The following is a 15,923-nucleotide window of genomic DNA, read 5'->3' on the forward strand; positions in this document are numbered from 1 at the left end:
TCCCCATCACCACAGTCTCCTCAACTGTGTACTGTCTGTCTACCCCTCTAGGCTGAGTTCCTTAACAGCAAGGTCTACATCTTATTCTTGTATCCTTAGCTTCTTTTGGGCACCACATATTTCTGCTGAATTAAATGAATGAATTGGTGTCTGTATCTAGTAGGTTCTACTTTAGCGATATCTTCTCCACCCATTTTCACTGTGCTATCCTATGTAAGTCCTTATATATGGTTGAAGGAATACTGCCAAAATAAAGTTCCTGATTACCTTTTATCATAGCTATTCCTATATTCTCCTAATTTGTCTCCCTCTAGTCCAGAGATGGCAAATACAGGGCAAAATTACTATCATTCACTAGTTCTCTATCCATGTGAAAAACCACTCATCACAGTGCTGGGTCCATTCTCAGTTTCAGTATCCTTCTCAGCACAGCCCTCCAGGCACACAGTGATAACCAACTGGTGTTGGCTAGTACTGCTGCCAGGCTTTCCTGGAATTATAGTTACCTGCCTTTTCTGCTCTAAAACCCGTTGGCTCCCTGATTACCTCCCAAGTAGGCACAAAGTAGTATAACAAGGTTCTCAACATCACTCTGTCCTTACCTACCACCATTTCTGTAGCTGGACTACTGGCGTTTCCCCAGCATAACCCCTTGCTTTCTTATCTCCATACCTTTATTCATGCTACAGCTTGCATTAAGGATTTTACAGGCTTCACTCACATCTCTGCACAAATTCTTATCCCCAAAAGCTCAACTCAAGCATCACTTCCTCAAAGTCAATGGGTCTCAAAGTGTCGTCTCTGGCCAGCAGCATCAGTACCTAGGAAGTTAGAAGCCCATGTTCCCAGGCCCCACCGCAGACCTAGTGAATCAGAAATCCTGGGGTGGGGCCCTCCGAGTGATTCTGATGTGGGCTCAAGATTGAAAACCGCTGTGCCAAGATGCACGTTATGTTCTTCCCAACCCACTCGGCTCTCTCCTTCCCACAGCAATTAAGGCAGGGCACAGCACTCCTCACATCCTGCCCAGCATTCGACCTCTCGTGGCCTCACTTTGCTTGCCCCCTTCTCCCACCTGAGTTGGATGATGAGCTGCTAGAGAAGAGAACCCGCATCCTTACCCAGGTCTGCAGGCTTGGCCACGGCTGGTGCGGTCTGCCACCAAGAAGGGTCCCGGCCAGTGCTGGCGGCACGGGGTCCTCGTTTCTGCTCTCACCGGGATAAAGAAACAGGCTGCAGTGGCTTGTCCTTAAGTTCAAGTTTGAGGCCTTCTAACACCATTAGTGACTTCCTGAGAATTTCCTGGAGCAACAGGATTGATGCAGACCATCAATCAAACTCGGGCTTCAGAAGAATACTCTTCTCTCCTAAATGATGCTGCTGTTTCCATAAAGTTCCTACCCCAGGCCTCAGTCAGCCTGCAGTTCACAGCACTAAAGCCACCAGGTTGATAAGAGAAGAGAGGCAGGCAGTGGTGGGCCACATGCTTCACAGGAGAGAATGCGCAGGCAGCTTTCTGTGACCCATTTATGCCGCCCAGATTTGCAGTTGTGAGGATCAATTATTTGAGCCTATCAACATACAAAAATAAAAGAGGGTTTCACAGGAAAAAAATTTTTTCTTCCCCAAACTGTTCCAAAGATGCAGTTAGTTATAACTATTAGGTTCAGGTTTTGAATCAATACTTTTCCAAAGGAAACAAGGTAGAACAGCACATCAATTAAGAGCTGGACCCAGGCTCAGTAGTGCTCCAACAAAAGATCACGCTGTCGCTATTACCTCTTTTCAGTTCTTCATTCTTCAAATCAAAGAAATACCTCAGAATCGAGAAAGATACTTCCTGTACTAGAAGAACTGTAACACACACTTAACTCTGAATAAAGACACCCATATTAAGAGCAAGACTGGTGATGTTAATTAAGAACAGGCATAGGTAATGCCCAAAGTATAAAACAGAAAATTTCTGAGACCTTTTCTGCAAGAGCTTACCTGCCAAAGGTGCAAGAATGGATCACCAAACTAAACCCCAAGTGGAATCTAAACCAAAACTAGAACTTTGCTCTGCAGTCAGCATGATGCCTTTAGGAGCATACAAATTATGGGCAAGTTAATTGTTAGGGTGTTGTTTTTAAGCCAATGTTGTAATAAGGGGGTACCCTTAACCCGATTTTTCACACTTTCTCTGTCTACAGTCCTCTATAAGATTGATATTTAATGATAGAATGCTGTAGCTAAATTGTCTTGTCTATTTGAAAGTTTTTCGGCGGGGGGGTGAAAAGTAACTCAACTCATTGCTCTTAACTCATCCAGCATTCTCTGGCACTATCTCCATCAATCAGAGCGTTCAATGAATGAAACCTCTGACCACAATGCACACATGTTGGCTAAATTTAGCTTTGCATCAGCAAACACTCCAGCTCAGAATAGTTCAGGGAGCTCTCATCTTACCCTTAGACAGTGATTCTTCAAAGACTGTGTTTCCACGGCAGGCCAAGGCAGGACAAGGGGCACTCCACATGCTTTTTCGATGGCCATTGTCAAGAGACTGACCCAAGGTTAAGGGAATCTGACAGGTCACGGCAAAAATGTTTATTCCCCACCTCTCCACGGTGAGAACACGAAGTTAGCAACAGATCACATTTCCTGTTATAAGAAGTCTGCAGTAATGGCCTGACATGCTCTGTGGTCCTTGAACCGCATCCCATATTACTCAGCCATCTAAGTCTAGCTTCCCTGAATCTCCAGCTTCTCTGAATTAGATGTGGCCAAGTTCTATAAATAGCAAGCAAACTGGTTCTGTCAATCTTCTCATATTCTGGCAGGATAACATTTTAAAATTATAAAAATATCTATGTCTTCATCACTCTAAAATTATTACATAACATATGATTTTCTCAGGGAAAAAAAGTTTATTCTTGTCTCTCCTTACCTCCCGACACGCATGGACCTTAAAACTCTCAAATGCAAATCCAAGCTTGTTCAAGTTCATCAAACTCTCAAATGCAAATCCAAGCCAACATTAAGGGCCCACTACGTGCCAGACATTGTGTTACAGAAATAGAAAAATGTTTAAGGAAAAAAAAAGCCGAGGCGCTCGTTTTAAATCCCAGGTGGACAGTCCACAATAACTTACGGTGGCGTGTACATAGATCACTTTAGATAGACTGCAATTTCTATTGCACTATTAGCTCATGATCACTCTCCTTAAAATGGGCCTTTAGTAGATACCACTGGATACTTTAATCTCACATGTCCCCTAGAAGAGGCCAATACCCCCAGAGAGCTGAGATCTTAAAAACATGACTTGATATTATTATACATATAAGTGGTGGATTCTAAAACAGTGAGTTTGACAAACATTATTTGCTATTTATGCCTAATGCAATGAAGGAAGGCTTCCCCGCCCCCCAGCCCCACATCCCCTACTAGAAAACAACAAAATCATAAAAATACACATAAGCAGACTTTATAAGTAAATCACATTTTAATCACCTGGCTTTGTTTAATCCACAAAATCAAGTTCACAGCTTTTTCTAGTCTGTTTTCCCTAACCACATGACCTAATGTATTTTCTGAAAGCTTTCAATGTTTTAAGAAAAACATGTTCTACCTTTCATTTTGCAACCCCAGAGCCAACTTCCCTTGTGTTCCCAGTCAACGGCTGATGCAGTTCACCTCAAAGAAACACTGATGGAATGGTGGTAAACTACAGTCTCAAAGACCTTCAGAACAGTGAAAAGAAAAAAGAAAAAGAAAAAAAGTATCAAGCAAGATAGCCTCCAGTGTTCCCTGGAATGGCTCCAATCACTGAAACCTTCCCTCCTGTGGTCACCCTGGCCCAGAACCTGGAGCACTGCAGTCACTCTGCCACCTGTTGCAGGTTCTCAGTGCTTAGAAGGTGCTACACAGAGGGGTCTGAAACTTGTTTCTGCTGGTGACCTAAGGGGTTCATACCCACACTAGGCCAGCAGTTCTCAGCCCAGGTGTCCTGCCCTGAGCCAGTTTAGAGCCATGGCAGTGACTGCCACAGTGAAAGCTCATGACATGCATTATAAAGTGCCTACAAAAACCGAAATAAGGATTTCATTTGCTGTCTTTCCCACTCTTCCTCTGGAAACTTGCCCCTTGGTGATCAGTTCCCCTGGAGCTGACGACCCGGCCCTGGAAGTAACAAAAGGTACTCAGGGATTCACTGCCTAACATTTCACATCCTTTCCCACCAAGCCCACTCCTTAGTGTTAGTGTTTTGGCAGTGGTCTCTGGCTTTCAGAGAGATAAGAGGAAACTCGCCTTGTTTTGAGGGTATGAGTTGTGACAACACAGCTCTTGCCATCTCAAGTAGCAAACTCTAAGAAAGAAAAGTTTCTCCACGGTAATACTAATGCAGAAATCTCAGGATATGATCATACTGGTTCCATGGCCTATACAGGGAATTCCTTAAGTTTCTCTCTCACCCCCCTCCCCCAACCCCCCCAACCTGGTAGAGAAGGGTTTATTTTATCCCTACCAGAGTAGGAAACCCTTGCATCACTTATTACAGTCTAAAAATTCACAATGGTTTCTCAATACTTTCTAGCCTGAGCTTGGATACTATATTTCAAATGAAATGTCCAGATGCATTTTTTTTTTTTTTTTAACCAAGAGACTACCTGCGGGCCAGTGGCTTTGGCCCATAATCTCAACTACAGCACAGATCAAATCTGCAGCTTCTTCCTTTCCTCCCATCAAAAGCATCACACCCAGAGCAGCAAGTTCCTTAACATAAAAAGATTCAGAACCCAGGAAAAGCGACACAAGGTCCCGATCCGCAGTGATCACGTGTGAACGCAGGGAGTGCTGCTTAAGAGACTGGCTAGGAATGGCTTAGTGGTTCTTCTGCTTTAACTTGGGCCTATCCTACAGGCCTCTGGGCCTCATCCTACTCCTGTTCCTAGAGCAAAAAAGTATATGAAAATTTCTCACTCCTTACTGTCATTCGCACTCCCTTACAATATACTGAGGGAGGAGAGATTTCTGCTTTACCCCCTACTGAAACCTAAAATTAACGGGACCCTGTGAACAAGTCAGGCGGCCAACATGGTGACGCGAAGTCAGCAAAAGATGACTGGGTTGAGCAGGGAAGTATCTCAGGAAGAGAGAGCTAGGGTCTTTGTTAGCCAAGCCTTAGCGTGAATAACCTAGTGCTCTTCATCCGATGAAAGGCCTTCAATTTCATCTCTGTCTCCCCCAATCGCCATCCAGAAAGCTTTGGCCACCTGTGGAGAGAAGCAAGCAACACATTTTAGGCAACACCTATATTCCAGCTCATTTCATATGTCAAACACAGAACTGATTAAGACTTAAAATTCTACACCTTGCCTTCCAGCGCTCTGGCAACGTCTATCACAACCCTCGAACACCCTGACCCATGATTTCTATTCCTAGACTTTATCCTGAGGATATGATCAGAGCTGTATACAGAGGTGATGTATAAGGATATGCACAGCTTTATTACAGAAATAAAAAAGGCACATGACCTAAATGTCCGAAAGGGAACTGGATAAATTATGACACATTCATACAATGGAATACCATAAACTATATACATTTCCTGCCAAGAACACGTGTTGTGTTGGTAATAGCCAAACCAAACCAAACAAAATAAAGAGTTTTCCAGCCTAAGAGCTAAGAAGGCAAACACCCTGAGTCTCACTGTTTCCCATCACTCAACATACACTGGAAAAATCTTGGTTTGACTGCAGCAACTATTTTACTATTGGGTAAACATTCAATTAGTTATAAGTTAATATCCAACAAAAAGTTCACAGTAAGACAGTTTAGAAGTAAACAAGTGTGATATATAACTCTTATAGCACTGGAGCTGCTGTAAGTACTCAATAAATACCTGACTGATTTTCTCACCTTTTCTGCATGCAACTTTCTTTGCTCGTGAGGAAGCGTCGCAGCCTTGTCTAGGGGGAAAATATATCTTAAGAAATTCATCTAATAGCACAGGACAACCTGGAGTGCATGGATGTTCTAACACTAGTAGATGAGAGATGGGTTTCACAGACACATGTTTATGGTGTAGTCATTACAGCTGTTAGGAAATTTAGGTCTTCCAAATTTTCCAGATGGGAATGATGTGAGTAAATTGGTAGGGATCTTACTGATTCCATGTTAATGAGACATACTGAAAGAAACAGAGACAGGCAAGAGAAGAAGGGAAAGTAAGAAGAAAAAAAATGAAGAGGAAAATTTTCCCAAGGAAATTTTTACCACAGTCCCCCAGTACCCAAGTTTCTCAGATGAGGCAGAGTATGGAATGCAGTCAGCAGTTACAAAGTAAAATCCTACTACGTAAAATCGAGGAGCAGCAATGTGGGAACCTGTTAGACACATGGATCTGATTACCTTTCATTTCTTTTAACTTCGAAAACAGTCTTTCAAAATTCTCCAAATCTCCTCCACTTGTAGTAAGACTGGCTAGTTCTTGAATATCCAGGTCTAACATGGGATCTGAAAAAAGGATTCGCCACACATTATTTATGTATGTACTAAATACACAGAATCCTAAAGCGATCAATCTGGCTTTGATAAAAGTTACCACTGAATGAGTGTCCACTGTGGACCAGCTGTACAGCTCATGGTACCGCATCCTGCCTGGCTGATAGCGGGCCCTCACAAATAAACAGTAACTCATTTTATCCTTAAAATACTGTAATGAGGCAAGGAATCCTGTTTCCACTTTTCTAGAGAAAACTAGAGCTCTGAGATGGTGTGACCTTGGATTCAGACTTACGTGTTTCCAATTCTAAAAGTCATGCCCTGCACCAAGGTCCACGGATTCAATAAATGCCTGAAATTTATACCATATTTTACTGGACAACAAATATTTTCACATCTATTACTGACAACCATAGATGGTGGTTAGGACAGATACCACTGTCCACAATTTACATATGAAGCAAGCTGGGTTTAAAAATGAACTCATCTAAAATTACAGCTATTCAGAGGTAGAGCCAATTTAAATTCCTATTTTCTCACCACAAATCCTTTACTATTTCTACCTTGGCATGTGGCTTCTTTATCAAAGTTTGTCGTTAATCAGAATTTTCACTCATCTTCCACTCCAGGCCAGCCACCTTTAGGATGTCTTCTCTGACCATCCCAGCTCCCAGGTCTCCTTCCTTAGGATGTGTCCCATACTTAGTATTTATAGAGCTGTCGTGGCACTGGCATACACTACTCTGTATTCTGGCATGTGTCCACCGTTACTATAATAAATACTACAGTAAGAGAGAGAGTTTGCTTTTGTCTCCATCACTGAGTGCTTTAACTTACATGATTCCACTTCATTTTTGCAATGGTGCTGTGAAGAAAGATTTGTTACCCCTGTTTCATAGAAGGGGAAACTAAGGCCCACGGAAGCTAAATAACTTACTCAAGGTCATCTCACTACTAGTGATAGAGCCATGATTCAAACCCAGCTGTCCAGGACTCTAAGCCCATGACTTTACCCATTACATTGTAAGGCCTGTCTCTGCATTTTCAGACTATAAGCTCCTTGAAGACAAGGATGATAACATCATTCTCTGCATCCACTACCATATCATACAGATAATTTGATGTTAAAGATGCATTTGGTTAATAAATTTGCTTTAGTTCAATGGGCATGTCATGACAGCAGTTGGTATGTAGGGCTAGAGATAAGTAATTTGTGATTTATCTGTATACATGATAACTGAACTGTGGATGTAGATAGAATCACTTCATGCTTAAACACAGGATTGGAAGAGAAGTTTAGATGGAACCCTGAAGAATGGCAATATTTGAAGACTGGGTAAAGGAGGGTAACCTTCCAAAGGAATAGAAGGAATCATCAGAGAGGTAGGAAGAACATCAGGAGACGTGCTGGGTGAGTTAAGAGAAGATAGTGTTTCAGAAAGGGATTGATTCGTAATACTGAATGCCACCAAGAGGTCAAGATGGGGACAGGAGGACGTCTATCAGACTGAGCGGCATGGAAGTCGTTGGTGAGCTGTTTTAGAGGAAAACGGGAGCAAGAGCTAGATGGGAGTGAGCTGAGGAATGGAAATAAGTAAAGAAAGGAGGGAGATGTGGGGTTGACAAAGTGTTTTATTCATTTGGTTTTACCTTTTTAAAGAATTTTGAAACAATTTTAGTCTCACAAAAAGTTGCAAAAATAGTATAGAGAATTCCAATATGCCCTTCCCCCAGCCTCCCTTAGTGTTAACATCGTATATAACCATGGCACAATTATAAACACCAAGAAGGAACAAATAATGGAACAATGCTACTGACTAAACTACAGACTTCATTCAACCTTCATCAGTTTTTCCACTAATATCCTTTTTCTGTTCCAGGATCCAATTCAGGATTCTACACAGAAAGTTGTCAAATCTCCTTAGTGTTCTCCAGTTTGGGGCAGTTCCTAAGTTTTTCCTTGTCTTTCAAGATTTTGACACTTCTGAAGAGTACTGGCCAGTTATTTTTTAATATCCCTCGATTTGGATTTGTCTGATGTTTCCTTATTAGTAGATTAAGGTTATGGACCTTTGGCAGGAATACCACAGAAGTGAGTGCCCTTTCAGTGCATCAGGGGGGGTGCACCAGTAATGAGACGCATGGATGTCAACACGTCTCATTACTGGTGATGTGATCTTCATCACTTAAAGGGGTGTCTGCCAGGTTTTTCCAGTATAGAGTTACTATTTTCCCCTTTGTAATGAATACCTTGGGAAAGATACTTTTTGACTATGGAAATGTCGTGTTTCTTCTCAAACTTTCACCTACCAATTTCACCATCCATCAGTGGATCTTGCCTGCAATGACTATTACTGTGGTGTGTGGCTGAGGGTGATTTTCTATTTCCCTCATAATATCTACATTTATTAATTGGAATTCTTCTGTAAGGAGGAGCAGCCCTTTCTTTTCCAGTTATATATTTATTCAATTACTTATTTAAATTAGTATGGGTTCATGAATATGTTTTTATCCTATGGGTTACAGCCCAATACTATGTTAATTTACTTTGCTGGCCAAATTGTTCCAGCCTTGAGCCATTGGAAGCTCTTTCAGGTTGGTTCCTGTGCCCTTTCAACATGGCCCCATTCTTTTTTTGAGCACTTCCTTACTATCTTGGCACCATGATGCTCCAGGTTCATCCTGCATTTTTCCTGCCCCAGCCCTGAATCAATCACTTCTCCAAGTAGCCTTGGTACCTTTTCTTGGAGAATGGTATTTAGAAACCAAGATCTAAATGCTGTGTCCCCTGCTATTAGAGTACTGTTGCTTCTAGGCTTTCTAGTGGACAGAGCTAGGAAATATATATATGTATTCACACATGCAGACACATATCTATATTTATTTCTCTACTGCTCCAAGTATATTTTAAAAACCTAAGAGTTCATACTGATACTTTCAATTCTAGTTCAGTACTACAGGGTTCATCCCAGCTTTCCCCTTTCCTTATTTGTAACTTCTTTCTCTGACAGTGAGAAATTCAGCTCTCTTCATCTAAGCTACATTTTCTTATTCTTTCAACCATAATATATGTAAAATATATTAAATTTTAGAATTTTGAACCCCCGGAAGAATCACATTTATTAAGCCCAGTGCAGGATTTCTGTTCAGTTCTTTTTTGTTTTGGCCTCATGGTATCCAGTCAGAATATCATTTTCCCAAGTTCTTTAAGTTAGTTCTTATTTTCCCCACCTCCTTCAGTGTGGTCAGTGGTTTGTTTTCATGACAGAGACTTTAGCAGGTTTAAAAGCTAATATGAAGGGTTCAATTAAGAGCACAAGGTTGAATAAACCAGAAAGAAAAGAGATTATACACAATTTTTTTTTCTTAATATGTTTCTATCACCAATCATTCGAGTTTTCTACAAGGATTATCTTATAAACAGAAAAAAAAAAGTTTTTAAAAAACTGCACATGGGCCCTCTGTGGCATAAAAAGAATTAGTGATGTCAGTAGTTCCCCAACAAAAGAACGTTTATACAAGGGTGAGTCAAAAATTATCTGTGCTCCGGCTGTAGAGTTACTTTAATTCACTTTTAGAAAAGACAAATACATCATTTTTTTTAACATAGTCTCCATGCTTTTCAATATACTTTGTCCATGTGTCAACAAGCTTTCATCCTCCCTCAGTAAAAAATGTTTTAGGCTGAGCTGCGAGCCATGAATGTACCGCTGTCTTCACTTCTTCATCAGAAGTGAATCTTCATCCTTGTAGGGCTGCTTTCAGGGGACCAAACAGGTGAAAGTCCGACAGAGCAAGATCAGGACTATAGGGAGGATGCTTTAACACCTCCAAACGAAGTTTCTGCAGAGTGTTGACAGTGTGGGCAGAAGTGTGCGAACGTGCACACCATGCACTTCTGCCCACCCTCAGACCACAAAAAACTTATCACTGCACGTGGCTCTTCTTTTGTGCAAATCACAAGCGGGGCATCCATTTTTGCTCACACTGCAGTTACAAATGAACTGATGTAACACATTCACACCTGCACAGCAGTGACTGGGGAGACACTAGCCTTGAACGGAAAGTGCTGATAAGACAGTGCGGCCAACAGAAGTGTTCATATAACCGGAGTGCGGGTAAGTTTTGACTCGCCCTCGTAATTACTGTCAACTGTGCTCCTTGGTTTTCTGGCTTTTGGGCAGCAAACTGGATTCCAGTTTCAGCTCCAGGACCTTCTTGTTAAATGCTCTTGGGCACGTTATTAAACTGCTCTGGGACTCACCTTCATTTCTGTAAAATAACTTCTCTGCCAAACTTCATTACCAAATAAGAATGGGGACATAAAAGAACTTTAAAAGGGTATGAGAGGGTTTATAAAGCTGTATTATTCCTGTTATCATCAATTCTGACTACTACGAAATACTATGAAAAAACTGTGGAATATGGAGATATAAAGCTGTTTCACCACCTGGTTCTGTCTGCTTTAGCTAAGATGATCTTAATCACGATCCTGCTGAGAGAATAAGCGAGATGCTGGTGCCCACAGATTTGTAATGTATTTACTCTCCCTCCTTTTCCTGACAGCCGTCCATAAGGCTAACAGTCATTTGGGGTGCACCATATCCATTTCTTTCCCTCGGTCTCATTTAAAGTCAATTTCCCCTTAGATGATTTATGCTCCAATACATGGGCTATTACAAGTTCCAGAGAGCTGTCACTTGGCAGCTAGAGAGGCGCTTACCCACAATACTATCGACCTGAGTGTCTGTTGCGTTAGATGCACCACCTCGATGATCCAAGAGGGATTCAGTCCTCTCTGCTGCAGGCAAACAGGACTGCTGTTGAGGAAAATACACACAAGCAACAATTTAATAGGAGACTGCTTCCTAACTAAATCCAAAAAGGCTCACAATTCCACTCACTGGTTAGCTTTAGAGAAGCAGTAACAGGAGCTAGACACAAGGAGAGATGGAAGAAGGATCAAGGCCATATTAAAAAAAAAGAAGGCTAAAAATTCACTAACTTAGGAGTGGTTTTCCTCAAGGAAAAATTTTAAAGTATTATGATTTTTCTATTGACTATTCAAATATATTGTTTGTTTTGTTTAAGATGTTTTATTCAAAATCTGAAAATGTACAAGATCCTATCATGGCAGGAACATTACAATAAACAAACAGCTCAGAGACTGAAGAAGATGATCCTGGAAAGACAATGTGGCACTACATCATGTGCTCATAGTTCCAACCTGCCAACCAAGGCAGACCTGGACCACAGTCCTTAAGGACAGAGGGTTGAAATCAACCTACTAAGCTCATTAAGGGCAAGGACCTTGCCTCAGATTATACAGTACACAGGAAGTACTTAAAAAGCACCATTAATTTTATTTTATTCTTAAAGATCTGGGGGCAACTTTATGCCTCAAGGAAATCCTAGCACGTTTTTAAAAGCACCCTAGCAAAAACACACGGAACAGCCCAAACTGCAAACATCTTAAAAGGGCTTACTGCTTTAAAGCCAAACTAGCCTGCTCTTAACAGGTAGCAGTCATAAAGAGAGCTGTTTTAGATTCTCCTTTTACCTACTCCTAATATTCTCTGTCACTTCTTAAATGGAAAGGAAAAAAATAAAGAATGGTGTAAAGATTTATAATGACGTGTAGAAATTAAAGCCAAATCAGAGAAAAGATCCAGGAAAAACTTACCTCTGAATGGCAGGTCTCTGCTGATCCAATACTATGGTTTGCTCCAGCCAATGAGCTGAGAAGGCTAAAGCCTTGGTTCCTATCTGGAAAGAAAAAATACAATCACTGAAATTTTTAATTTACCTTTAAAACTGTTAAAATGACTGTGATGATGAAATAATAGCTATTTCCTCATTATAAAAGTGCTAACTATAAAATGTAGTTACTATCAATTACAAAAGTCTCTAAATTCTGGATAAGTTTTAAATCACAGAGTATTAGTCCAGATCAAATACATGGCAGGAACATTACAATAAACAAAAGGCCGTTCACTAGTTCTGTTTGCAAAGACTAACAAAACTGATGTTTTAACAGTTACTATGAACACTAAAACTTCAGTGTTTTAAACAATTAAAAAACATTAAAAAGAATCAATGCCAAGGCATTATTATCATGTGAAAATGAACATTTGGGGCTTCCCTGGTGGTACAGTGGCTAAGAATCCACTTTCCAATGCAGGGGACATAGGTTTGATCCGTGGTCAGGGAACTAAGATCCCACATGCCATGGGGCAATTAAGCCCGCACACCCCAACTACTCTGCCCGTGCGCTCTAGAGCCCGTGCACCACAACTAGAGAACCCTAAGCCTGTATGTCGCAACTACTGAGCCTGCACGCTCTGGAGCCCGTGTGCCACATCTAGAGAGAAGCTGGCACACTGCAATGAAGATCCCGTGTGCCCTAACCAAGACAAATAAATAAATAGATATTGCAGCCAAATAAATATTTTTAAAAAATGAACTTTCATGTTTTCTTGAAATAAAGCTCTGTTCATGCAGTTAAGACTGAATACTTTCGATATTTATATTTATAATGGAGGACAAATCTAGAGCAAAATGTCAGAACCCAGCCCTGATCTGACAGTGTCCCCCAGAATCACCTGGATACTTATTAAAACTACTCAGTATTCAGGCACCCAACTTCAGACTGAGGCAGAGTCTCTGGAACAGAGGGCAAGGAATTTGAACTTTCAGCAAGTACTCCAGGAGAGTCCTTAGGATCAGGAAAGTTGGGGGGGGAAAAAACCAAAAACAAAACAAGCAAACAAACAAAAGAACACTGCCTGAGAACAGAATGTGAAACCCATAATTCAAGAGTCTAGCAGTACAGAAGTCAAAGAACTGCTCTCTCAAAATGACAACTTCTTCCCACCTCCCTTTCCTCGCTCTGTGGCTTCCCTGGACCCATTCTCATCTGTCTTCAGACAACCTACAGATTTCCTAGGTCCTCTCCCTTGCCAGGTGAAACCTGCTGTCAGATAGTCACACAGACTGTCACAGAAAGATAACCACTTGCAGTCTCTTCATCTGCCCTTTCACTTGGGGAGATTTGTCTTTTAAACTGGAATGAAGCCTGACTGAGGCATGTGGGGTCTAGGCCTGCAGCTTTTTCCAGGCTGACCTCTCAGCACGTGGGCAGTCACCTACTTACTGCACGCGGCTATCTACCAGAGTCAGCACCTGCGCTTTACGGCTACAAAGGTGCTGGGTGGTACCAAGAGCCTGCAGCCGCCCTGCTGCCTTTCCTGCTCCACAACCAAAGGTGCACATATACTCCTGGAGCCCCCTCTCACTCCTTCAGCCAACCTGTCCAGTCTGTGAGGACTCTCCAGGCCCAATGCCTGGATGTGCCCCATCCAAGGACCAGGCGCTAAGGTTTCATCAAAGTAGCAGTGGAAGCTCAGAAGCTGAGAGAAGCAAAAATCCTCGTGCTGTCTCACACTGTGATGGTTTCACAGAGCCTGGGGTGTTTATTCAAACATCAACATAATTCTTTCTTGTGGCCAATGTGCTATAGACTCTAAAGCAGTTGTATGCAGTTATGCAATACTCAGGGACTTTACATGTCATGAGGATACATGAGCGCTCTTATAAAATACTTCAGGCCTTCGTACAAAAGGCATTATCTGAGTCATAGAATACCGATGCAAGAAAGCCCTCACTTCCATTACTGGAAATAACTTCAACTTTGGGTAATTTTCAAATGAGTTCACAAATCTCTCCATATTCCAATTCCACGGCTTATGTTTTCCTTTTGTTGGGCATTACCTAAACTTGGCAGGCCAAACTGCAACCCCTGAAGAATAATAAAATACAATGTCAATTTAGACATGTTATGAGGCCAAAACGGTCTATTTAAAATGCCTCATTCTTTACAGTGACTGCCTCCAAGGAGGGGACCTAGGATGGACAGGAGTGAGAGGGAGCTGGACTCGTTTATTTACCATAAACCTTGTGTACCTTTTGCCTTTTGTTCCATATTCATGTGTTTCCCTATTTAAAGAGATTTTTAAATATTTAATGATTAAATGCTATGTGTATTTTACCACAATAAAAAAGAAACCTGAATGTCCTAATTCTAATTATGAATAAAATTATGGAAAAGTCCAAATAGTGGGAAGAAGACTGGCCTGGTGGTCAGAAAGCCTGGATTGCACTCCTGGCTCTGCCTACCAGTATGACCTTGGAAAAGTTAGTCAACCTTTCTGTGCCTCAGTCTTCTGTTAAAAAACAGAGGGTTTCTAGACATGGTTATTAAGGCCCTTTCTGCTCTAGATGTTTGTGATTTTATCAAGTAAAGAGGCATTTTTTAGCTTCTCTTGATAGTTGACTCTGAATTAGGTATTTTAAATTACTTAATAGAAAAAAAAAGGATCTTAAATTCCAGAATCCTTTTAAGGTCCACAGATGACTATGAGTTTATAATTGGTTTCAGGCTAAGGTAAGCTGGAAGAACTTCTGCTCAGTATTTTCTTATAAACAATGGAGAACTTAGTCAACTAATGTGAGTTCAGTATGTTCCACTGCTTATATTTTAAGGAAGTCTGAGACATGTAAATTTTCACAATTAGAAAAGCAATTCATTTTTGTTTATCCAAAGCAGACTGCTTCCACATTAATGTTGCTCAGAAAACCTGGATGTTTTATACATCTACAGTTTTAAAGAAACTCTTCATTTTCCCTAGTTCAATGTTTAGCAAAATTCTGGCCACATGCACCCACTATAAAACTATTGTTATCATAGAAAAGAACTACCTAAATCTTTTTCTGTTTGCCAGATTTTTCTCCCCAGGATTCAGGGCATGGAAATGTCATCCCTATCAAGAAGGATTTATTCTTTTAGCAGATAGTTGTTGAAATTGGCTTTAGCGTCTCTGGTTTTACTGTCACCACAAAATACTAGACTAGGAAGGATTTAATTAATCTACCCACTCAGCTGATTCTTCTGGAACTTCAGAGCGGCAGAAAGGGGAAGTTGTTAAGTGATGTAAGATAAATTATGCTAGAAGGAATAGTAAGCATACTAAACTCTGGTCCTAAAAATACTAATTCAGTACTGGTCATCTGCATAAAATTCTTCCAGGAAGTGTCAGAAACAAAACCATAACCTCCAAAATAAATGTTAGCAATGGGAAATTCTCAAGCCTTGTGGAGGAGATTTTATTTTTCAATAAGAAGTTACAAGAAAACTTGAAATATATGAAATTTATCTGGATATCTCTTTACAAACCTTAAGGCACACTGTTATTTATCTTCTACAGAGGATTTATTTTATTATCTTTTTTTACAGAGTAAACTATAACTCAGAGAGATTAGGTGACTTATTCAAAGTCACAAAGCTAGAACCTGAACGTGAAATCCATAACTCTCTGATTCTAATTAATTTCCATTAAGCCCAGAGGTATCATATAATGAGCACAGAGACATTCATACAA

At 40.9% G+C, this 15,923-nt stretch overlaps 1 protein-coding gene across 3 annotated transcripts in view; it reads right to left on the bottom strand.

Annotated features, from left to right (window-relative positions):
- Positions 1 to 4,516: 4,516 nt before the first annotated feature.
- The window catches only part of AAGAB (alpha and gamma adaptin binding protein), a 55,066-nt gene continuing 43,659 nt past the window's right edge, over positions 4,517 to 15,923 (bottom strand). For all 3 annotated transcript variants that reach the window (XM_057723533.1, XM_057723535.1, XM_057723536.1), the window contains 5 exons: positions 12,170 to 12,252; positions 11,210 to 11,306; positions 6,394 to 6,498; positions 5,902 to 5,951; positions 4,517 to 5,255 (listed from right to left, as the gene is read on the bottom strand). In XM_057723533.1, the coding sequence (XP_057579516.1) occupies positions 5,178 to 5,255; positions 5,902 to 5,951; positions 6,394 to 6,498; positions 11,210 to 11,306; positions 12,170 to 12,252 (413 nt within the window). In that variant the 3' untranslated portion in view covers positions 4,517 to 5,177. The remainder of the gene's footprint in view (positions 5,256 to 5,901; positions 5,952 to 6,393; positions 6,499 to 11,209; positions 11,307 to 12,169; positions 12,253 to 15,923) is intronic.

This window comes from Hippopotamus amphibius, chromosome 2 (genome assembly GCF_030028045.1).
Source record: "Hippopotamus amphibius kiboko isolate mHipAmp2 chromosome 2, mHipAmp2.hap2, whole genome shotgun sequence".
Taxonomy (NCBI): Eukaryota; Metazoa; Chordata; class Mammalia; order Artiodactyla; family Hippopotamidae; genus Hippopotamus; species Hippopotamus amphibius.